The sequence below is a fragment of the Rhizophagus irregularis genome, chromosome 10, assembly GCF_026210795.1.
Source record: "Rhizophagus irregularis chromosome 10, complete sequence".
NCBI lineage: Eukaryota > Fungi > Glomeromycota > Glomeromycetes > Glomerales > Glomeraceae > Rhizophagus > Rhizophagus irregularis.
This window is the reverse complement of record NC_089438.1, coordinates 3410247-3436775: the sequence shown is the minus strand read 5'-3', so window position 1 is coordinate 3436775 and position 26529 is coordinate 3410247. Positions and strand designations below refer to the sequence as shown.

At 26.0% G+C, this 26529-nt stretch overlaps 5 protein-coding genes across 5 annotated transcripts; 1 reads left to right on the top strand and 4 right to left on the bottom strand.

The window, feature by feature from the left end:
* Nucleotides 1-272: 272 nt before the first annotated feature.
* On the bottom strand, nucleotides 273-5742 carry OCT59_002235 (uncharacterized protein; the record flags this gene model as incomplete). Its single annotated transcript, XM_066144356.1, has 12 exons — nucleotides 273-291; nucleotides 373-584; nucleotides 846-1178; nucleotides 1244-1696; nucleotides 1761-2201; nucleotides 2274-2669; nucleotides 2740-3180; nucleotides 3255-3719; nucleotides 3785-4723; nucleotides 4788-5261; nucleotides 5330-5502; nucleotides 5679-5742. The coding sequence occupies 12 exons, from the start codon at nucleotides 5740-5742 to the stop codon at nucleotides 273-275; spliced, it is 4410 nt and encodes a 1469-aa protein (XP_065995525.1).
* Nucleotides 5743-10634: 4892 nt separating this feature from the next.
* On the bottom strand, nucleotides 10635-12637 carry OCT59_002234 (uncharacterized protein; the record flags this gene model as incomplete). Its single annotated transcript, XM_025312335.2, has 4 exons — nucleotides 10635-10772; nucleotides 10867-11228; nucleotides 11320-12247; nucleotides 12635-12637. 4 exons carry the CDS (start codon nucleotides 12635-12637, stop codon nucleotides 10635-10637), a joined length of 1431 nt encoding a protein of 476 aa, XP_025189862.2.
* A 3665-nt stretch (nucleotides 12638-16302) lies between these two features.
* Nucleotides 16303-18488, bottom strand: OCT59_002233 (uncharacterized protein; the record flags this gene model as incomplete). The annotated part of the gene is made up of 5 exons (XM_066144355.1): nucleotides 16303-16311; nucleotides 16385-16829; nucleotides 16946-17486; nucleotides 17556-17838; nucleotides 17922-18488. The coding sequence occupies 5 exons, from the start codon at nucleotides 18486-18488 to the stop codon at nucleotides 16303-16305; spliced, it is 1845 nt and encodes a 614-aa protein (XP_065995524.1).
* A 36-nt stretch (nucleotides 18489-18524) lies between these two features.
* On the bottom strand, nucleotides 18525-20631 carry OCT59_002232 (uncharacterized protein; the record flags this gene model as incomplete). The annotated part of the gene is made up of 8 exons (XM_025329869.2): nucleotides 18525-18971; nucleotides 19045-19584; nucleotides 19683-19727; nucleotides 19812-19938; nucleotides 20014-20069; nucleotides 20177-20328; nucleotides 20403-20449; nucleotides 20534-20631. The coding sequence occupies 8 exons, from the start codon at nucleotides 20629-20631 to the stop codon at nucleotides 18525-18527; spliced, it is 1512 nt and encodes a 503-aa protein (XP_025189863.2).
* Nucleotides 20632-25055: 4424 nt separating this feature from the next.
* On the top strand, nucleotides 25056-25573 carry OCT59_002231 (uncharacterized protein; the record flags this gene model as incomplete). Its single annotated transcript, XM_066144354.1, has 2 exons — nucleotides 25056-25245; nucleotides 25332-25573. 2 exons carry the CDS (start codon nucleotides 25056-25058, stop codon nucleotides 25571-25573), a joined length of 432 nt encoding a protein of 143 aa, XP_065995523.1.
* Nucleotides 25574-26529: the final 956 nt, after the last annotated feature.

The window sequence follows — 26529 nt, the reverse complement described above, 5'->3', positions numbered from 1 at the left end:
GGGATAATAAGCCACAGAAAATGGAAAATTAATGATGCATAATAACAAAAGACTCATTTAAAAAACTGTGTTAATTTTATTGCTCAATTACAAACTGATTTTATTTATGTAAAAGTTTTACAAATACTCTATATCAGTGTTGAGCAAAATATAATGAAATTCATATTAAATATTTTATAAAAAATATTTATAAAAATAAATAAAATATATTTTTTATAATAAGCAGAAAATAAGTAAATAAATGGATAATTTTTGTAGTAAATTAATTCTGATCATTTTTCATCATCCAATCTATTGATATTTTAAAATTAATTTTAATGTTTCTTATTAATAGAAGTTGAAAATAAAAAGATTTAAGTGAATATAACTTACTCTGTAAAATCAATTGCAAGACTTTCTGTATACGGATTAAGTAACCGAGATGTATAAACAGCTTGTGGATGGGTAGTAGTTAATTGATTGTTTTCTTTATAATCTTTAAAGAGATATTTTTCTGCTTTCAAAATCTCATCTAACTTAATACTAGTTAACATTTTGCTAATTAATTCAGCATTTGGTCTATTATCTGGATTTGAATCCCAACACTTTTTCATTAGATCAATATACCGATTTGATTTCAATTCAGGTATTTCAGGTATTTCAGGTCTAATTCCACTACATATTTGTAATACTAATTTTTCATCATGTGCGCAATCTTCAAAAGGTTGTCTTCCAGTTATTATAAAATACATAACCATACTAAAACTATATATATCTGCTGCTTGAGTATAAGGCTTGCCTCTTAATACTTCAGGAGCTACATAAGGTATAACTCCATAAATTTTTTTTTCATCTTTATTACTAACTTCTCCACAAAATCCCATATCTGAAATACATATGTCTATAGGAATATTATCTACAGAACTACTATTGTTAATTAATATATTTCCTATATGAAAATCACGATGAATCATCTGCTTCTCATGAATTTCTTTAAGACCTTCAATGGTATATTTTAATAAATAATATTTAACCCAACAATTAGAATTTTTATAGAAATAGTGCATCCAATTATTAAAGTTTCCACATTTTGCATATTGAAGAACTATAATATGATTTTTTGTATTGGGATCTTGAGATATTCCATATACTTTAAGAACATTATTAGATTCAACCCTCATAATTGAATATGCTTTAATCTATTTAAGTATAAACAAAATTAATATATTAATAATTATTTCAATTTTATTAAAAAATTCCATACCTCATTTAAAAATTCATCAGTAATATTATGAGAGTTATCTATACATTTTAATGCAATTTCTTTATAATTATCCCTTTTGCATATCTTTTTACCATAATTACATTTTAATGGACCATCCTTCCATATTGCCGAACATACTGTAGCAAAACCACCTCTACCCACTACTTCAATACATTCAAACTGATTGTATGGTATCCATTCAAATATTATATTACCATAACTATCAATTTTCAAATGCATTTCTTGAATAAAATCATCAATTTTTTGATTTCCACTCCAATTTGTCAAGTTATTTTGTATGTAATTTATTTGGCATGATTTACAACATTTATTTTTTAAATTACTATACGGCTTGCAACATCTATTACAATACTGATCATTTTGAAAAACTAAAATATAATCATTTGTATTTGGGTCTTGAGATATTCCACATATATCAATATAATTGTTAACCTGTTAAAAATAAATCAAATTATTGTTTAAGTAAAATACTTAATTGACTTAAATAATTTCATACCTCAATAAAAAATTCATTGATATCTAATGTTAAACATTTTAATACAACTTTTTTATAAGAATTCCTTATCCATGACTTTGTCCTATAATATGATGGACCATTCTTCCATATTGCTGAATAGATAATAGCAACATTATCATCAACTTTTCCAATTTCTTTAATATTAATGAACTGATTATATGGTATCCATTCAACAACTATATCATTGAAACCATTTATCTTTATTTGCTTTTCTTGAATGAAATTATCAATTTTTTCATTTCCACTCCAATTTGCAAATTTATTTTGTATATGATTTATTTCACATAATTTACACCATTCATTTTTTAAATCACTATATGGTTTACCACATCTTTTACAATTCCTATTTTGAAGAACCAGAATATAATCATTTGTATTTGGATTTTGAGATATTCCATATATACTATTATATTCGTTAGCCTAATAAATATAAATAAGATAGTTATTTCTTTTGAATATTTAATTTATTAAATTTATAAATAATTTTTATACCTTATTGAAAAATTCCTCAATATCTAATGCTAAGCAATTTAATATAACTTTTTTATAAGAATTCCTTATCCATTCCTTTTTATCATATCTATAATATAGTGGACCATTTTTCCATATTGCTGAATATATAATAGTAGCATTATCATCAACTTTCTCAATTTCTTTAATATCAGTAAACTGATTGTGTGGTATCCATTCAACTATTATATGAGCCCAATGATTAATTTTTAATTGCATTTTTTGAATAAAATCATCAATTATTTTGTTTCCACTTAAATTTGTAAAATTATTTTGTAAAATTAACCATGGTATACACTTCTTATCATTTAAAACTATAAAATAATTTTTTGTATCTGGATGTTGAGATATTCCATATATATATTCGTAATTATCAACCTATAAATATAAATAAATAATAATTAGCTGAAGTAAAATATTTAAGTTGGCATGTAAAAAATTTTCATACCTTATTGAAAAATTCCTTAATATCTAATGTTAAGTAATTTAATACAACTTTTTCATTGGATTTCCTTATCCATTTCTTTCTATAATATAGTGGACCATTTTTCCATATTGCTGAATATACAGCAGTATTATCACCAACTTTTCCTATTTCGTTAATGTTAATAAACTGATTGTATGGTATCCATTCAACTATTTTATCATATGTACTATTAATTTTTAATTGCATTTCTAAAATAAGATTATCAATTATTTCATTTTCACTGGTCCAGTTTTTAAACTCATTATTAAAATAATTTATTTGACATGGTTTACACCATTTGCTAGAAAATTCATAGTAAAATTCACCACATTTTTCACAATATGCATTAGTTGATAAAACCATGATATATTCTTTGGTATCTGGATTTTGAGATATTCCATATATGTCATTATAATTGTCAACCTATATATATTAATAAGTATATATGTTTATTTATTTTGAAGTATTTAAATTAAACTTATAGATAATTGTCATACCTTACTGGAAAATTCATTGATATCTAAAGATTTTAATACAACATTTGCATAGGAGCTCCTTATCCATTCCTTACTAGTATGTAATGGACCATTCTTCCATATTGCTGAATATATAATAGCAGCATTGCTATTATCTTTTGCAGTTTCTTTAATATTAATAAACTGATTGTATGGTATCCATTCAACTACTATAATATCAGATTTATTAATTTTTAATTGCACTTCTTGGATTAGTTCATCAATTTTTTTATTTCCACTCCAATTTGTTAAATTATTTTGACATAAACACCACTTATCCCGTATGTCTATATATTGCTTACTGCATTTTTCGCAATATTCATCCTGTGAAACTATGATATAATTTCCTGTATCTGGATTTTGAGATATTCCACAAATTAATGAATAATACTTCTTATAAAAGGAATCATATACTTTATAGTTGTTAACCATCAGTATATCTTTAACCTGTTTAATGTAAATAGATTATTACTATATTAAAGAAAGAATTTGAATTAAAATAACTTTTATACCTTATTAAGAAAATCATCAATCATATTTTGTGACTTATTTAAATAATTTAATGTAATTAATGTAACTTTTTTAGGCTTTCTTATCACTTCCTCTTTAATAGAATTATAATATAATGGATTATCATTCCATATAGCTGAATGTATTATAAGTAAATCATTTTTTTCTATTTCTTTAATATTAACAAACTGATTGTATGGTATCCACTCACATATATTACTATTTTGTCTATTATCTGTTAATTGCATTTTTTGAATAAAAGTATCAATTTTTTTATTTCCACTCGTCCATTTTGTAAAATTTTTTAAAAAATAATTTGTGTGATATTCCTGACGACGCAATTCATTATACATTCCATTTTCTAAAACAATGATATATTCTTTTGTATTTGGGTTTTGAGATATCCCATAGCATGCATTGTAATTTTTAGTTAAATTTATAAATAATTTCCATACCTTATTAAGTAATTTATCAATAATATTTTGTGAATAATTAAAACACTTTAATGTAACCTTTAAATTGGGATCTTTCATCCATTTCTTTTTAAATTTATTATAACGTAATGGACCATTACTCCACAATGCTGAATATATAGTAGCATTATTATCTTCAAATTTTCCTATTTCTTCAATATTAATAAATTGATTGTATGGTATCCATTCAACTATTTTATCTTGTTTATTAATTTTTAATTGCATTTCTAGAATGATATCATCAATTGTTTCATTTCCACTGGTCCACACATTTTCAAAATAATTTACATGACATGGACTACACCATCTAATACATTCATTTGTATATTTTTCACCACATTTTTCACAATATTTATCTTGAACAATGATGTATTCTTCTGTATCTGGGTTTTGTGATATTCCATACAATTCATGTAATCTATCTAATCTATCATATCTATTATATAATAACTTATTATACTTTTCAGCCTATAAATAAAAATAAAGTTATTATATTAAACATTCAAGTTAAATTTACAAATAATTCTCATACCTTACTAAGTAATTCATCAATAATATCTTGTGAATTATTAAAACATTTTAATGCAACTTTTATATTAGGATTTCTTATCCATTCCTTTATATCAGTATTATAATGCAATGGGCCATTATTCCAAAATGCTGAATATATAGTAGTAGTATTGTCAAAAACTTTTTCTATTTCTTTAATATTAATAAATTGATTAAATGGTATCCATTCAACTACTATATCACTAGGTTCTTCAATTTTCAATTGTATTTCTAGAATGATATCATCAATTATTTCATTTCCACTGGTCCAATTTTTAGATTCATTCATAAAATAATTTCTGTGACATGGCATACACCATTTATTATATTTAGATGAATATCTATCTGAATATTGTTCACCACATTTTTCACAATATATATCTTGTAAAACGATGATATAATCTTTAGTATCTGGATTTTGAGATAACCCATATATTTCATCATGACATGTATTAGCCTATTAAATATAAAAAAGTTATTATGTATGTTAAATTATTTGAATTAAACTATAAATAATACTCATACCTCAATTAGAAATTCATCAATTATATTTATTATATTTTGAGAGTTGTTTAAACATTTTAATACAACATTTGTATTAGGCTTTCTTATTAATTCTTCTTGATTACTATCATAATGTAATGAACCATTATTCCATAATGCTGAATATATAGTGACAGCATTATCAACATTTTTTTCTATTTTTTTAATATCAATAAATTGATTATATGGTATCCATTCAATTATTATAGTATTATTATACCGATCAACTTTAATTGCTTTTTTTGAATAAAATCATCAATTTTTTCATTTCCACTTGTCCAATTTGTAAAATTATTCTTTAAATAATTTATTTGACATGATATACACCAACTTTCATCTGTGTCTGTATATTCTTCACCACACTTGTTACATACATTAAAATGATATGTAAGCATTATTTATTCTTTCATTAATTTATTTTTTAAAAAAAAATTTTAAAGCGCTAAACTTCATATTTTTTATAAATTTATAATGTTACACCAGAGTGTTTGTTACCTCTACACAAAATAACAATATAATATTTTAAATATTGTTTCCAATATAGTTGAAATCGATGTCAATCATGTCAATCATGCAACACAAAAAAAATATGCAAGCAGATCACTGATCATATGATATTTGTCCTAATTTTTATATTTCTCTAATTCTCTATTTTATGTGATAAAAATAAAATAATATTATATTCTCTTTGCTGAGGTATAATAGAGACATATAACTTTAATGACTTAGACGTAAGACGAATACATTTACGTAAATATTACTTATCTAAAAATTATTTGAAAATAACTACTACAAAAATCTTTCGTATTCCGCAGATCGGCGGATACGTAAACAAATAAACTAAAATAAAATTAATTAAAATTTTGTTGAACTAAACAATATACAGCCCATAATTCTAGAAAGCCCCATAGTTTACGCCGAAACCGTAGGACAATCTATTTTGTCTGAGGATCTGCATGAAAATCTGCGGGTGCCGTTCCACCATCAATTTAAATAAATCACCTCATTTTTACTAAATCTCATTCGTTTTTTTCACGTATTTTACCTTTCCATTTTTGATTGCCATCATGTGAGTTTTCTTGGATTACCCCAGCGTACCCTTCAAAAATGTCACGAAACGGCCGGCATTAAGAAATTAAGAAATTAACTATGTGACGAATAAGTTTTTACCTACTCGAAAAAAAACTGTCCCTCAGATACTTATAGAAAAATGGAAACAAGGAAGGGTGTGACAAAAAAAACAGCCACGACATTTTTGAAGGGTACGCAGGGTAAATCGTTCTCTTATTACTGCGCCACCCGCAGCTGTCTTCAAAAAGTCAAAAATTATCACTTTATGGTTCTTATAGGTTCCACTTTTTTGTCAAAGAAAAATTGTATAGAGCTTTGTTGTAACAATGCTTAATACTCTTGTTTGTTATCGTTTCTCCAAAATATTACAACTTTATTGTTTTAGTTTGATAAAACTCTATTTTCTAAATAAAACTTCGTATAGGTGTAAAATAAACTATTATAAAAAAAATGAAAAAAAATTAGTTTTAATAAAGAGCGTCACAAGTTATTGATTTTTTTAACTCTCATATAATTTTTTGTCCTTTTTTTCGACCATAAAATTTTTGGTTATGACTTATAAGTAAAACTTTTTTGTACCAATATTAGTTTTATTACAATAAGTCCAAATTGTAAAAAAAAGATTCCAAATAGTAGAATCTACAGTATATAATTTTAGATTGTTACATAATATTATAATAAAAATTAAAATTCTCACGATATTTGCTTGATTACATATTTTATATTAACATCTACAAATAAATTAGTAGTTTAAGTGAGAGCCATTATATAAACCGTAATTCAATAGATGCTTTTAACAGTATTTAATTTTTAGAGTCACGGTAGTCCATAAATTCTTTTTTATAAAATGCATAAATAAGCTTAATAATATAACTAAAAAAGGGAAGAAAAAATTTACCAAAAATAAACTGTCCTTAGTAAAAGTAGTAAACCAAAATCCAGCATCAGCAAAACTGTTCTCAGTATGAAAATATATACCAATTTAATATGAACTACATAAAACTTTATAGCAAGCCTCAAACTAAATAAGATTTTTGATTATCTGTTATTATCACAAAAATTATCAAAATTTAAAGTATTTTGTATGTGTTTTACCAAGTTCGATTTTTAATAATAATTTGTCATTAAGAACGTAATTTTCAATACAAAAACACAATTCATTAAGTATTAATTCATCAACTGCAATTAAAAAGTGTAAATATTTGTTTAAATATCATATTATTTGTGAGTTCAAGTTTACCGATATACTTACTGTACATATATCTGAAATTTATCAATATTTGAAGTGTAAATGTTATATTAAAATAACTTATTAATTATTATATTCACTTGATACGAGTATTAAATACTTTCATTGTAATACTGTGTTCGGATTTTACTAAAATATTCTTTATCCAATTATTTGAAAATGCAAAACGAAATAAGGTGAACTTAATATAAAGAATGTAAAGTTTTCCCAACTAATATTTCCACATCAGAAATTCGCCAATTTTAATGATTTTGGAATATTCTTATTTTAATATTTATTCCGAAAAAAAAAGTTAAGTGATAAAAATTCAGCCTACCCTATAAAAAAGTTATTCCGTGTTTTTTTATTCCATAATATTCCGTAAATGTTTCATCTTCACGCAGTTTTTACAGAAATTACGAATAAAATTTTTACAAGGCTAAAACATAATTATGTTTGACAAATGACAAATAATTTAATATGATCCTATTCGATTATTCTAAGTATAGGATTCGTTATTAAAGCGAAATTAATCTTGAATTATGTTGTATTATTCGGTGAGATAAAGGTTAATGGGTCAAAAACCTATCCAACTGAACAAAAATAATACTAACGAAAAGGGGAATAGTAACTTTATAAGAAAATTATGTTTATGAATATAATATTTGGGTAACAGTGACAGTCAATATTTTTTCCAAATATAATTGACTTTATTTTATCCTTTTTTAAGTCTTACCTTGCTGATTGGTAACTACATATTTACATTGGCTGGTTCAACCCTAGTCTAAGATAATGTTTTGAGCCTTTCTTAAATAATTAAAATAAATTAAACATAAGTTATAAAAATATTATTTATACATACATGTATCACATGAGAATATTTCATTAAATTTAAAAGAAACTAGAATATTAACAATTATTTTATTTTTATAATTTCTCAGTTAATATATCAAGATAGATACTTCCAAATATTAGAATCCAAATTACAGTCAGCTTTCGATATAACGAATCCTCCGATTTCAAATTTGCCATAAGATTATAGCGAAGAATGCAAAGAATTTAATTGGTTGATTCGTTATAACAAGGTGATACCTAACGTATTTAATTGGTTAAATGTCACGTGTTGTGAAAATTTCGTTATAAAGCGAGTTCGTTATAACTGTATTTAGTTTAACAACAGCATTTTGACTAAATAAGCAAAAAGTATATAGATAATGTATATATTAGTGATATTAAATTAATAAAATAGTAATAAATTTCTCTTTAAATTGTTTGTTTGCAACCAGAAATGTATTTATGAATATGTCTTGTTCATGAAAATCTAGTATCTCAGATAAGTGATAGCCAACAAATAAAATAAAAATAAAAGATGTAAAATGAATGACATGAAATAGTGCTCCGTAAAAGTAATTTTCATCATGCTTTTCTTGATACGCAAATTACTTAAAAATTCCTTCTTTGTAAAGACGAGTTTAAGTTTATAGTCAGAACTATTATCACCATTAGGGATTACCGGGGATGACCATTGACTTTCATTGTTAAAGGTCTATCGCAATATCACTTTTAGTACCATACTTCGAGAGCAATAAAATGAAAAGCACCACTAATCATATAAATGTAATCTATTGTGAAGTATTTATATATGACAAGTAGATCAAGTTTACAATAAAATTTTGGCAAATCATTATCATACGTAAATAATTTAAATAAATTAAGGAAAAAAAAACTAGACATCAGGTATAACTCAGTTAAACTTTCTCTTCCTGATTATTTCTCTTATTTGATTATACAAACTTTTCAATGTCCGAAATATCATTTAGTTCTTTTTATCAAGAATTTTCACCTTATATTTGTTTCAAGAAATTTAACTCGTATCGTAAAATTTTTCAAGTATTTCGTGTTTATGAATAATTTTTATTTTAATTAAAAAACGAAATGGAATATAATAATAAATTAATAACTTTGCAGAAACCTATTAATTTTGAAAAATGTGATAAACATATTACTGACAAGTAGCAACTATATACTCAACTTATTGTTGAAATATTTCAGTGTATGTGATATAATTACAATTATGTTTAATGGATATATAAAATATATTTTTAATATCTTTAATATATGCTGATGAGCGTTTCTCATCTGCCGACAGCTCTAAGGCCACATAAGTGATTGCCTTGGCCCTGAGAAAAATACTACAACTTTAATATATGCTGAAAATTAAAATTATAGAAAATTACAAATGGTTTATTGATTTTATAAAAACTATTATCATTATTTTTAGTATTTCGTAAACTTTATATGATGTAAAATTACATAATATTTTGCAGTAAAATTACGAAGTACTTCAGCATATCAGCATATAATGTAAATTAGATTCTATAATATTTAGTTATTGTATTGCAGAAATAAAAAAAGTTATATAGAAAAATTCTTATGAGTAAAATTTATTAAGATGTGTCATATTTGATTCTAAGCTATACTAGTACTGTAATATGAATCTTAACAGTCACATTATTAAAATTAAAAAAAAAAAATAAATAAATTGTTAAGTTTCTTTTAATAAATTTTATATGTATATAAAATTTATCGATTTTTTTTTCATCATCTTTATTGTTTATATACTGTATATAATCGTTATCTCAAAAAATAAATCATAAGATCATTACCATTTAACAACTAACCATAAATATGTTATAATAATATTACCCACAATTTATATGATAACTTTACCCATTTTACCGGTAACCTTTATATATATAACCTTTATATTTTCGGGTCCTCATATAATTCTTCGCTTCACTCCGAAAAATTAATTATGTTTGTACTTATTCATATTGTAAATTCACTATATTGAACTTCAAATAAGTTATATTTATTTACTAGATCAACTTTTACTTAAAATAAACAAATATTTATGACGTTAAATAATATCAAAACTTACAAAAAATATAAAACTTAATTTATGAAAAAAATAAACCAATTATTTGTTTAATACCAGCCAAACTTGTTAAAACTAATCTGGCCGAAATTTTGTTGAACGTTATTATGTTTAAAAGCAATTCCTCGACTTTCTATTAACGCTAAGAAATTTGACATATAAATTTCTGCAAATGATGAGAAATAATACTATCAAATAAAATAATAATAATAATAATAATTAGATTCATATATGAGTCATATAAAGCAAGTAAATTTTATAATCATAATAAATAATACTTACTTCATGTCCAGAATTATGAGATAGAATAATATTATGTGCTAATTCATGACATAATGTCATAAACCAATATGCCATAGCATAAATTGTATGTTTAATCTTACATTCTTCATCATGTAATATAGTGTAAACTTTTAGATTGAAAAACAATTCTCCATTATTATTAAATGCGATTGAACTTGCATTTTCATCATAAAAAATATGAATAGTTGCTGTCGAAAGCCCAAAAACACTTGCTAGATCTCTTAACAAATTAACAAAACGGTTTAATGAAGCTTCATCATATAATTGAGGAAACATTGACCGAATTTTAGGAAGATAAAATTTAATTTCTTGTATAGTTTTAATATGGGATAATGAATAAACTAAAAAATAAATGAAACAAATCAAATTAATATCAAAATAGAATATATATAATACGCGAATATTATTAAAAATAATTTCAATATAATTTACCAGGTATGACCTCGCAATGATTTATTTGACTTTCTTCGTTTACATTGACAATTTCGGTACTACGTTTTTGATTAATGATAACACCTGCATTAGAACGACAAGCTTCTACAGCATTTTGTAACTGATTTTGTAAAATTTGAGTAGTTTCAGAAGTTATTGTTGGTGTCTTATTTGTTGTAGTAGTAGTAATATTTACTGATTTATTGTTCGGTTTAAGATTAAGAATAAATGATTTCTTATCTTTTTCATAATTTGTGTTCTTATTTTTTGATATACCATTAAAAATAGATCCGAAATTATAATCATGAACTGAATTTGTTCCTCTTGATTGTCGTGGTCGAGAGTTATTATTATTATTAGAAAATAATGAATTAAAATTATTATAATTATCATGATTATGGTTTGCTGATGTTCCATTATTATCGGATTTAACCTCATTTTCTAATTGATCTGCTATATTTTGTAATTTACGCTGTTGCAAGATACGATCAACTGGATATCCCATTTCTTTCAAAACTAATAAAGGTGAAGTTAGTAGCATATTGAAATAGCCAACATCTTTCCAATTAGATACTTTGTAAATATTCTTAACAATATGTTTTGAAACATCGAGTAAATTCGAACTAGATGATATATAAAGAGTCCATGAATCCATTCCAGCATCTTGAAGAATGAGGGTGTCAGTACGTTCTTTCTTTTCATCATTTTCTAATACATAAATTGTTTCTATGTAATCAACCTCTCTAACTTTTAGTTTTTCAAGCCATTTTTCATCTCTTTTAATATCGTGTTCTTTGTATTCATGATAAAATAAACTCGATCTTTCCATAATTTCATTTTGTAATTGTTTAGATTTATTGGTTTCTTTAATCCCTCTTGGAGTTGAAGTTTCTTTTACAGAATCTTGTAATGACCTACATCCTAGTTCCTGATAAAATAATAATAATAATAATAATTGATTATTGCTCGCATTTTATACAAATCCAACAATATCATGTTATACATAAACTAGGTGTAACCCGTCGCGCTGCGCCGGGGATAAAACTTGCCCAGAAAAGTAACAATGGTATGGCTATATTTTAGAAATAGGCTTAGTATTTTAATAATATTATTTACAGTATGATAAAAACAATCTAATAAATTTATATAATTTACATATTTATACTAATAAAAGTGAATTGTGTATGAATGTTATATATAAAATATTACATATGAAATATTGTTATACATACAAAATGTTATTTTTAAATGTGAAATCTATTTATAGAATGAAATATTTCACAGTATTCAATGTTTCTTGTCTTGCAGTTCTTACCATTATCTATAAAAACCTTAACATATAATTGCTCATGTGTAAAGACAGGTTCAGGTAGGTAAACACCAACCCTGCTCAGAGTTTGCCCTTGTGATTTATTAATTGTTATTGAGAATGCAACACATACTGGAAATTGACATTGATTCAAAGTAAAGTCTCATTATTTTTCACCTCATATTACTTCTCATTATTCGTCTCCCATTATTTTCTATTACATCTTTTCATTTTCCATTATTTCTTTTTTCCTCCTGTTTACTTCCTATCATTTCTTTTTGTCTCTCATCACTCCTTTTCATCTCTCACCACTCCTCTTCGTTTCCCATCACTCCTTTTTGTCTTCAATCACTTTCTTCGTCTCCTTTTCGTCTCTCATCACTCCTCTTTATCTTTCCATTACTTCTTTTCATCTCTCATCACTCTTTTTCATCATCCATCATGTCCTATTTTTCCTTTTTGTTTCCTATCATTTCTCATTACTCTTTTTTACTCCCTTTCTTCTTCTATTACTTTCCATTACTCCATTGTTACTTCATTTTTTATTAGCATCTTTCTTCTTGATCATTGTAATTTACTTAACTTTTTTATTTATTGTTATTGTTTTTTTATTTGTATCACTTCATTAAAAATAAATACAGTGATTTTTTCTTTAAAATCGAAAATGTGAGGCTTAAATTTTAATATTTGTTTCATTAAATAAGATTATTTTGAATAAATATATTTACAAAAATTTTTTCTATATGTTATAATGAAAAAAAGTATAAGAAAAATTTTAAATCAACTAAAAAAAAATATATAATCTCGCAAAAATCTGTAAACTTCAATTTAACCAAATAATAATAATTGTACTGAAAAAATGACAAATGAGATATATATTAATTGATTAAAAAAGTGAGATTAATACTAATTAGTATTAGCAAAACGCCAGTAATAGGGAACTAAAATTATTTTTTTTATACTTTAGTAATTAGCATTTGCTGATCAAATCATCTTAAAATAAAAATAAAAATAAATACCTTAAACGCACACTGCACCCTATCACGTGATTTATTGTATTTTAAATTTGATTGGCTGATCAGTGTTATCGTTTATTTATTCATCAAATAATCTTATTCATTATTTAATTTTTTTAAATGAAAAGGCTTTTTTAAAGTTTTTTTTTGAAACAGTTAATAAACTGATATAACTATATAAGTCTTATTGTTTTCTATTACCTTTTTCTGTTGTTAAAATTTATTAATTATTTCCAGGAGTCCATTTCATCTCCAGGTGGTGTTCCTATAAAACCATCAAAAGAATGTTAGGAAACATTCTTAAACAAAATTAGCAAAAGAAAACAAAAAATCTTTTGTCTCCAGGAGTCTCTGGGAGGCATTCCTATAAAAAAATTATTAAAAGAACATTAATAGAACATTCTTGAATGAAATTAACAAAAGAAATGAAAAGAAATTTACTTTTCGTCTCCAAGAGTTTCCAGGAGACATTTCTATAAAAAAAATTATTGAAAGAATATTGGAAACATTCTTAAACGGAATTAACAAAAGAGACGAAAAAATAAAATTTATCTTTCATCTAGGGGATGTTCCTACAAAAAAAATTATTGAAAGAACGTTAGGAACGTCCTTGAATGAAATTAACAAAAGAAACAAAAGAAACTTACTTTTCGTCTCCAAGAGTCACCAGGGGCGTTCCTATAAAAAAAAATTATTGAAAGAACATTAGAAACATTCTTAAATGGAATTAACAAAAGAGACGAAAAAAGGAAACTTATCTTTCATCTAGGGGATGTTCCTACAAAAAAATTATTGAAAGAACATTAGGAACGTCCTTGAATGAAATTAACAAAAGAAACAAAAAGAAACTTACTTTTTGTCTCCAAGAGCGTTTCTATAAAAAAAATTATTGAAAGAATGTTATGAACATCCTTAGTTGAATGAAATTAACAAAAGAAACAAAAAGAAACTTTTTCGCCTCCAAGAGTCACCAGGGGCGTTCCTATAAAAAAAATTATTCAAAGAATGTTAGGAAATGTTCTTAAATGAAATTAATAAAAGAAACAAAAAAAGAAAACTTACCTTTCATCTCCAAGAGTCACCAGGAGGTGTTCCTATAAAAAAAAATTATTGAAGAATGTTAGGAATGTTCTTAAACGAAATTAACAAATATAAATGAAAAAGAATTTTACCTTTTGTCTTTAAGAGTCTCCAGGGAGTGTTCCTATAAAAAAAAATTACGAAAGAATGTTAGGAACGTTGTTCTTGAACGAAATGAATGGGAAAAAAATTGAAAAAAACACACCTTTTATTTTTAGGGGTCCATTTCATCTTCAGGGTATTCCTACAAAAAAAGAGTAATTAAAAAACGTTCCTAAACAAAGTAAAAAATAAAAAATAGATTGATTATCACCAATAAAATTTTAAAATCATGTCACGTGAGTGGGTGCAGGTGCATTCAAATTTTAAACCCTTTTATCTATTATTTAAAAAAAATGGGTCATATTTAGATTAGTCATATAAAAAATTTTAAAATTGTATAATGATATAATGTTTATTTATCTGTATTATTGATTTATTATCTGTTTAAATTTTTGGATCGGTAAACCAATATCATGAATACCGATCATTACCATTTATTTATATCATCATTTTATCATTAGTACTATGAATGCCGATCATTTTATTATATAATAAATCATTAAATCGTACTATGAATGTTAATCATTTGAAATTATCGTAACTTTATTATCAAATTACCAAAAAAAAATATTTTAAAAAAGCTATTATAAAATTAAAATTATCTATAATATTATAATTTCGTATGATTTTACAATTTTATTTGTAATCTGTAATAAAATTAGTAGACACACATAATAAAATATATTTTTGATCTCTGTTTCATATGATATATCATATAATTTTTTCATTATATAGCACATATTAAAGTAAGTTAAATTAATATCATAAATACATAAATACTGTTCATCTATATAATTAAAAAAATTCTGTAACATTTAGATTATCTTGTATAAATAATTTGAATTGTGTAATGGGTGGTCTGTCTGCTCCTGAAATATTTGATCTATATTATTATGGTTAAAATTCATTAATCAGTAAATTATAGCATTAATACAAATTGCTAATCATTGCTATTTTATTACTGAAATTAAAAAAATTAATTAGCCCATTTATTGATTACAAATACTTATTATAACTATGTACTCTTTTCATAAGTATTCATGTCAGATATTTACTAATTACTCTAATGCACTATAATTATATCATTCTAAATATAATTTATATCATTCTACTAATCAAAAAACCGTAACCATTTTTAATTTACTTAGTATTACATTATACAGTCTAACCTCGATATACCGATATTCGATATATCGATATACTATTAAAAACTTGATATACCGATAAAATTTTATTTTCCCACTATATGTGAGGACATATAAATATCGGTATACCATTGATATAACGATATTTTCTAAAATTTCATATATGTCCCGACATATCATTATATAAAGGTTTGACTGTAATACCAAATTGTTCTTGGCCTATTTAAACAAACTCATTAGTCCCAGTGCGAAGCAACGGGTAACTGCTAGTATATAATTAGTAGTACTGTTAGGCGCAGATGAATCATGCATTACACAATTCAAAGATGATTTATACAGGCTAATCTAAACGTTAGAAGATCGACATGAATTTTTTTATTATATTATATAGATATAGATTATAATAACCATACCTTGTATAAACTTTCTAACAAATTTTCCTCAGGAGCTGTTAATGGATTAAAAACTCTCTGATATATTTTATTATCATTTATAAAAATTTTATTCGTCGAAGATAAGTAATAACAATCAATTCCATCATTATTGCCATCTCCTGAATTTGTGCGACGTTCTTGACGTTCTTTTTTTATAGCTACCAAGATACATGCTCCCTTCATTCTTGCTATTAAACTTGGTTCATCGGCTATGTTTCTAAAACTTTTAAAATCGATAGCAATAATTCTTAAAATATTCAAATATATTTCTATGTTGCCTTTAATTAATCCCCAAAGTTTAGTTGATGATTCCACAAGTAATCTAGCCAAATCTACTGGAGACGGTCGTTTTTTAACGCCACATGCACTCAAAAATGAATTGGCTCTTTCCCCAAAGTCAATGCATGGAAAAAATTCACTTAACCTAAGATAAATATATTTATTTATTTGTAAAAAAAAATAGATCAGAATATTATGTATACATATATATTTTTAACAAAAATAAAAAATTATATATGAAGACAATGATAAAATATTTACCCTTCTTGAACTTCAAAGTAAACACTACGTGGATTAAAAAGAATAATTTCATTAGTCTTTGTTTTATTCCGGAGTGGTATGAAATCAAACTTGGCAAGCTGATCAAAATCAGAACGAATAAAATCTTTCTTCCGTGATGCTAAATATTCAAAAATTTTCTTTGCATCATCTCCATATTGCACATATCTTGAGAGCTTCTTTAACTCATTAATAATTGTTTCACGGCTAGGATCTTGATGAACACCCAGTTTTTCTACTCGATAACGTAAATCTTGACGAATAACTTTGAATTTCATTATCTTACATTCAAGATTAATAAAGCATTCTGAAGGTTTTGCATAAGTATTTTGATCCGAACAAGGCAAAAATGCATTATTAACTGTAGCTGGGCTATATTCTTTAAGATAATTTTTATCAAAATTATCAATAAAATATTCGAAAGCTTTACTACGAATTTTGGGATCAGTTGGAGGTGCTGCTAGTTCTAGAATGGTTTTAAGTGTAGGATATTCTCGCAAACCCAACATTATTAAAAACGTTCCTATAGTTTTAAAAATGTTAATATTACCAATATATTATAATAAACAAAATCAAATGATTATAAACTTACCTTCTTGTGTGCTAGAGGACCATCTTCCTTTCCAATCAATTATAGGTAAACCAAATTCACGGTTTAATGATGAAGGTACATGTAAATTACTGGTAACAAACCGTTGAATTTGCACCAATTGGGAACCTGCCGAATTTTCCTTAGGCCAGATAGGTTTGCTCTTTAATATTCTTATTTCATCTGCTTTAAGATCACTTGACATTGAAGCTAAATATTTTACAAGTTGCATATGATCCCAATTTCCTCGATCAAGGCGATCAAAAACGAGTTTTAATTCAACAACCTAAGTATATAATTCAAGATATGTTTGTTATATAACTTTATTTTATAATAATATTATTAAGAATTGATAAGAAAGTTTATTACCTTTCGTACTCCCAATAGTTCCATTAAACTCTGAACACTCAAAGGTTTTTGAAATTCGATCGTAGGTAAATCAGGAAATATAGTGACATTTTGAAAATAAGCTTCATTTGGAAGTTTCAATCCAAATTTAGTTGGAATGCATCTTTTTTGAACAAATAACTGACGAATGATTTCTTTATTATTTCTTGAAGTATTATTTAAATTTCTTGCCAAAATTTGAAGAACTTTCCGAGCAAATGTAAGATCATTTTCTAAATTGGGTTTGTTAACAATAAACTTTGCCCAAATAACCAAAGTTAATTCTGACCATCCAAACCATTTTTTAAGATCCTGAGGTGGTAAAGTTTTGGAAATAGTATATGGCATTACATCATTTGGAACATCCATATCTGTCGGAATTATTCCTGGGTTCAAATAATGACGAATTGTTTTCAAAGTTCGAAAGATATTGCCAATACGTGTAAGTCCCATGAATTGATCAAGTTCTGATGCACTAACAATATTTCCACTTGACCTGTAAGAAACAAACCATTTCAAAAGCTCAGTTATTTCATTTTCAGAAAACATTCGGTTCCTTAGTTCATGTAGAACATCTTGAAAATTCTAATCTCTTATAAGATTCAACGTATTTTTTGCTTTTATGAAAAATATATTGCATCGCTCAAATATATTCGTTGGAACAACTGGAACATTTTTAATAAATCCCATCATTTTTGGATCAGGTATGCGAACATCAGATATTGGAAGGACGCCGTTTGTAGATAAAATTGACAAATTTTTTCTTGTACAATCGAAAAATTGAGATTCTAATATTTTGCCAATTTGTGTATTTGGTGTGCTTGGATGGTAAGTAAAGTGCGTTAAAGCATGTGCTGCTCGTTTTTCCAACAATGCACGATCATGTACAGCATTAACACTATTATATGATCGTTTTATCTGATCCATTTCATCTTCGTATAAAATTCTACATAATGTTCCTGATAAATATAGCAACTCACTGTTGTATTTGGCCAAAGTTTCATTGGCCATATCGATTGATACTCGTTCCATCTAGATAAAATAAAGTTAATTAACTAAAAAAAATAAAATGATATTATAATTCTAATATCGAAAGTGTACATACAGTAGGAATGACACGAGCTGCTAAGTGAGAACAACATCCAGTAGTTTGATCAGTTGAAAAACCGATATAAATTTTTCCTTGCTCCGGATATTGAAGTAAATCTTTAAAGACCGGTGAAATATTTTCATCAGAATCACTGGATAAATTGTGTTCATTGAATCCAGTAAAAATCATTTGAATTGATGTTTTTCTTGGTGGCTTCTTTTTAGTAATTTGTTCCATTTTTAAAGAGAACTCGTTGCTGACTCTAACATCCAAATCTCCATTAGCAGTTTTAAGGAATATGGAAGCCTTTTCCGTTTGATAATTAATCAAATGCAATTGTCTTACATTAAAATTTGTTGGGACAATTAATCTCTCAACGTCAAGCTGGACGCGTCCAACATTTATTGAAGTTAGTTGAAACATCCTTTGTGGAGAATACGTATTGAACTCAGATGTGATTCTTAACGGTTCCGGTCTTTGTATTTTCTTTGATAGTCGTATTACCAACGTATCATTAAAAAGTACAGATATATTTTGAAGGTTTTCCGTAAATCCCTATTGTTAATTGATTAAAAAAAAAAAATTATATTTATGCAAGTAAATAAACTATAAATACTCATTTACACCAAAACATTAAATATAAGCTAGCTTACTAATGAATTGGCCAAGAACCGCGAGAACTTTTCAATATTTGGAATCTAATTGAAATACAAAAAAAAAAAATTAGCACGCTAAAATTTAAATAAAGTATAAATTATGTGTGTATATAATTTTAATATTACTTCTGTAGGATCTTTCATATCCATCAAAAATGTTGTCCAATCGTCAGTTGATTTATTTTGACCCTGCTTTGTAAATAACTGATTTCCACGCCAATAGAAAGCCATTCCCTGACCGCCAGAAAAGACGCTAATCAAAAAATATTTATTAACAGTAGAATTTTAATGAAAAAACAATGAGCGAAGCCATTTTATAATAACCTACAATGGATTATCACAGACCGAAAACAATGAATAAAATCCTACACCAAAAGCTCCTATCTGTTATAAGTAAGTTAACTGGTTAACGATTTTTTTTTTTTTATCGTTCTGACGATACCAGCTACAATAATCAATTAATGCGGTGCAGGCCAATTCCTTAAACTCACTTTTTGCTCATCCGGATTTCCTTCAGCAATTTTCTTTAATCGATTCCAATCCTCAGGTCTAAAATAAATTCCATTGTTTTTGAACAAAATTCGCGTAACTACATTATTCTTGGTTTCAAATATAATTTGGATACTTGATGATTTCGCATCATCTTCAAATTTATTTAATACGATGATTAATAATTATTTTATCATACATAAATAAAATGTATTATAAAGTTTTTACCAGAATTCTGCATTAATTCACGATATATAACAAATTCGGAAGAGTAACTAGTTAAAGATTTTTTTTATTATTTTAAAGAAATAAAATTTTACAAACTTCTAATTGGAAAGTTAACGTTTAAGAGGCCTTACCGAGCCAGAATTTTATCGATTAAACATCTTTGATTGATTTCAACAAGTTCACCTTCAGAATTAGAAAGAATATTATCCCTAAAAGCGTCCAAAAACATTATAAATGGTATGTGAAAAGGTGAAGGAAAGGGAAATTTTTTTCCGGTCTATTTATATGATTTATGAGAATCAAGAATTAATCCGGTTAAAAACCAGTTTAATATTCAAAAAGGGAAAATGTACCGATCGACAATGACCAAAAATACTTTCAAAAGCATGTTTTTCAAGATGATTAAAAGTATCCGATTTGTTAATTTTTTTCATTATCTCGACATTTAAGGTTAGATCAAAAATCCTTTTACTGCGTCATAATTTCTTTAGTATTTTAACGTACCTTATCTAAAGTAGTATTTTTTTTCTATTATAAATACATATTAAATAAAGTATTGTATAAATCTTTTGTTACAATTTTACTAATAGTTTTTAAAAAAGCGCTATATTTTTTATATTAATGAAGGATAATAATCAGAATGATTATGTTTGTTTTATTTGTAAATAAAAAATTTTGGCGTAAAAAGTAAACATTCTTTATAGAATTTCTTGTGTACAGTACGAATAAATGAAACGATTATTATAGCAAGGAAAGAAGTTTAACTTTCAATGATTACATTCAAACGAATTCTATATTGAGCCAAATTATAATTGTGTTACATCATTAAATCAGGGGCTGACTTACGTAATTCAGATAGAGGGTAACTAAAACTCTGTGAAACGCAATATAATTTTATCTTTTTTCTTCAATATTAAAATGGTTCGTAATGATAAATACGTTCTGTTTACTTCTAAAAATAGATTCGTCGGTATACGAATCCTCGCATATTAATAAATAGTTATTGGATGGAGGAGTAGCTATATCGGTCACAGGACCGATATAGCTCTGCATCCAATAATAATGGTGTTATCGTTCTGACGTTTTTGATCATGCATTAATTAATAACATCATTAATAATCTTTATTTAACTTTCTATAAATTTCATTTTTATGCTATTTTTAATCCACTTTATTAGCTTTATTTAAACTTTTCCTACTAAATATTCATTCACACCATATTTTTCACTCCACTCTATTACATCAATCATGTGCAATTGCTATGCCTAATAAAATATCGGTCTATGAAAATCTGCATGATCCTATTGGGCTAAACGATAATAATTGTTAAATATAGAATCCTCAACTCCTCAAGAAAATAATTGAACATTCCTTCTGCTGATGTAACCTTATACATTATCAATAAAATACTTACATGTGTTCAAATTATCAAGCAAATGGTTTAAAGGAACTGCAAAAATAATAATATGAATCCATAAATCCTGCATTTTTTGTCCAAAAAATTTTACTGGGCAATATATGCATATCCAGAACCACTGTAATGTAATGTAATGTAGCATTGATAACTTCCGACACTTGGTTGCAGATCTATATAAACAATTGATAAGGTTAGTCACATAGCTGTGGCTAAATTTTTTGTAACGTTAACCTAAAATATTGAATATAGTAGAAAATATGTATCACAAAATGTTCTATTCTTAGAAGCAATATTATTTAGATAGTAATATACACGCCAAGATTCTCGAATGATGATTTGTTAAAATTTTGTATGTTAATCTTATCAATCATTCAATCTAACTAAGCGATGTCCTATCTCGAAATGAAAGTTCCGTTATACACATATATTTAAAAAATAGTAATAAATAAATGTTATAAAACCGTTAAATCATATTAAGTAATGTAAGGGACAGTGGCAAAATTCCACGCATGTATATTAATCAAATCTCCTCATTTTTCCTTTAATAACAACGTAACAACTGATTAAACTGCTAGCTCCTAAATTTTTCTACAGCTTTTCTAATATCAATATATATTGCATGCTACGTAATACTCCTCTGTAAAAGAATTAACATCTTAAATACTGTATTTAATACTCAATTCTTATAATTCTATGTTCACTTAGCAGGAAAATATTCGTTTTGACTATTGAATTTTATTTACTGACGAAAAGCTTATCTTAACCTGGTGATCAAAAAGACCATTTAGGTCTATTATTAAAAAAAATGTTCTATGACCGCAAAAATGTTATATTATCGTTATTACAGTATTATAAATACTGCAAATATGTACATACTTTATGAAGTATTTTGTAGGAATGGCACATGATTTAAAATTTTAAATCATATTTTAGAACAATTTCTTTTCGATTTAAAACTTTTTAAAACATTGAATGACACGATTATCCCACCATCATCAAGAAATTTATCTTTTACTATATATCTCATATGCGATTTATCGTAGTATTTAACACATGATACGTAATAGAAATTGTGTTTGATCATATTTAATTTTTATACGTAATTGCTTTTCACGACAACGAAATTAAATTAATTACTAATATTATTTCTTTGGTTGAAAAAATTGGTTAAAAGAAAAATTTTTTCGGTTTAATAAAAAAATAAATTAATTTTGTTTAACTATCAAAGGAAAAACCGAAAGAAAAAAAACCAAAAAAGTGAGTTTTTCGGTTTATTAAGCAAAAAAAACCGAAAAAAGAAAACTAAATATTCGATCGTTACACGTTTTGATCTTAAAGAACCTTAATTATTTAAGTAGTAAACAAATTTAGTTGTCAGTAATATCATAATTAGAGTTCATCATTCCTTTAATTAACTGATTAAAATCTTTGAAATAATTTTGAAAACACATGGAACAAATAATAAAAATATGTTAAGATCGATATAATTTTTTACCTCGTTTCAGAGCTATTTACTTTGCTATGAGCTAAAATTTTGCTACCATGTAAAGCTAAAATACATTTAAAAATAGTATCAATAAAGCTCAGTTGAACAAATCGAGCTTTTCCGGCCACTAAACCACTTAAAGAACGATAATTTTTTTATTCCTATCCAATAAACTGAAAATTTCACTAGTAGGCAATTCAATTAATACGCTGATGAACGTAATTATTTGAAGTATTGTACATATGAAAACAAATCTGGTATTTGACTAAACAAAAACTGTCCTTAGTATTGTAAAAAATAAATTAGTAAAAAATACTAATTTATTAATTTTATGATAAGAGCCAGGTATATAACGGGTATATACCAGGAAAGAAGTGCTTCGATCCGGATGAAAACCGTCATCCGGGTCACACAAAAAAGATCCGGATTCTTATCCGGGTCAAATAATCCGGATAGAAACTGGAATCCGGATTGGATTTACAACTGATCGGCAATAATTCTGGCCAGAATTCATAACGCAGGCCAGAATTACAAATTTGTGTAACATTAAAAATTTTCTGAGTCAATAAAAAATCTTTTACCCGGTGGCTAAACGGTATCACGTGATATTGATTTCGGCCAGAATTACAAATTTGGCCAAAATTATCTAAGACCGCGAAATTTTCATAATTCCAATTTTATTCAATACTTTTTTTTAAACCAAAGTTTCATATTATTCAGCATTGTCTCAGACTATTGTTTAACAAATTAACTAACTATGAAATTTTGGATAAACAAGATATTTTTATATACAGCTAAACATTACTATAGATAGATGAGTTGAGTTAGTAAAATGTTAAAATGAGATTTGTTTCTTCTTTCAAAAATAATATCCCAATTTTTTGTAATAATTTTTCATTTAAATCAGTTGACCAACATGTCATGCAACTGTTTTTGGTGTTTTCACTTTTCAGTATTTAAAATTTTGTCTATGGTACTTTAATGAAAAAAATATATAAATCTTAATTATATAAAATTACAGTTCTATGCAAAAAAAATGAATAAAGATTCATCCAGATTCTGGTTTAAACCGGATATTTTTCATCCAGATTATAATCCGGATGAAAACCGCAAAATCCGGATATCCGGAAAAAAATATCTGGATCGATCCGGATACGGATCGAAGCACTACAGGAAAGCAAGTTTCCTTTTTTAGTCCTTCCGTTACTAGTCTTCTAAGACTATATTTATATATATATATTTTTATTTTCGTTATTTCTTTTCATCTTATTTTTATTATTTTTTTTCGCTATTTTTTCGTATTTAGTTCTAGCAGAAATTTCATACTGAAGAGTAAATAGTAAAGTAATTTTATCATTTTCAAAAAGAATTTCAATTAAGTCCCATTTTTATTTAAAGAAAAATTTAAGTATTTTTATACTAACATCAATCATATACAATAAGTGTAAATACAATAATTTTATTATTATGCTAATTCATAGTAATATGAGATAACCGACCTAAATAACAATTATGTAAAATCTGCATCTGTGCGACCTAGGGCGGTCATATGAGATTGTGACATACAATTTAAATCAACAGAATAATCACATGGGAGTTTGTGTTATATATATTAAATGACATCACATCATTACTAATATATCATGTCAATATTAAATTTTATATTTTGCCTTACCCCCTCCTCTAAGATATTACTCATTACTTTTACATCACTCACAACTTTTTTTAAACTATAAGAAAAACTCGTAAATATGTCAGAAACCCAATTTCCTCGGTCTCTTTTTCCTCAATTTACGGAAGCACAACTAGAAGAAATAAGCAAAAGATTCAAGTCTTCTGTGAATTGGACCAAATACAATAAGTGGGTTGAGGACGGAGAACCATTTGTAGAACACGACGAAATAATTGATCAAAATGGATCTTCTCCAAGAAGTCCAGATGGTAAATCTATTGATTTTTATCCATTCTGTTATTTCATTTTCATGTACATATTTGATAATGGTCAAACTTATAAATTTTTTTTAAAGGAACCAAACAATGTAATGTTGACAGAAATAGAGGACTTCGAAATGGAAGCAGCTCTCTCAATAGTGCCAGGAAGACGAATCAAAAGACCAGGGAAAGAAGCAATGGAACACCTTCCCCTGCAAGAACCCAGACCACCGCTTGTGACGAGCGTGAATATTGTGGTAAAAATTCTGGACCCAGTAAACTTTCCGACTCTTTCAAATTACGCACGTCAAATGATTCAAGACCTACAAAGAGATAATATTCTTAACGAAGTAATTGGTCGTAATATCAAGGGGGAAGTTAGAGAATATAAATTTGATAAAGCAAGTAGTCGGATGAAAATTATTGGATCAAAAATCAACTCTTATAACATTGTACCAAAAGAATCTTATATTTACGCAATGACTCTACCAAATAATCATTATTTGATGTTACGGCATTTAAGGGGTAGGTGGTTCAGATGTCTTGCGTATTTTTCAGATCATGATTCTTATTCAAATTTTCTCAACGTTTTTTTTACCAACAAGACCTTTAATAAACCATAATATTTTTTTATCATGCAGAGGAAATTAATTGTAATATGTAATTTTTTTTTTATAAAAATAATAAATAAAGATATGTTTTTAAATAGCTATGTGTTTTTTCGTGTGATGTGGTGAATGTGGGTTGTGGAAGGACATTTTTTACGTAATGATATATTCCAAATTTCCAATTTGGGATCATTACAAAACATATACAGTAAAAGGATCCCTTTATTTATAAGCAATCTTACCTCTATATTGAAATCAAATCAGGACATATTACTCTTTTTAAATATAAACACCCGGGAAAATTATGATCTCCAGCATATGTCCCACGACTAGAACTAAACGACGAGTTCCCATTAGTCTACACGTTCTTACCCACATATTTTGGTTATTTCATTCTGTTTTCTCTTATTTACTTTGCGAACGTAATAAAACACAACTAACATAATAAACACATATTTTTTGGCATTACCGAAGTATATAGAATTCCTTGATTCTAAGAATACCTAGAGTTCTATGAATTCTAAGATTTTTTTCTCACGTATATGTAGGATATCCATCGAGTACTCTTCGGATAAATGAGTAACTCGTTATTACCATTTTTTCATTCATACTACGCAACACAGCTTAACCAATTTCCTCGCTCTATTAAATGGAGACGTCTTACAACACTTGGAAATATCTATTA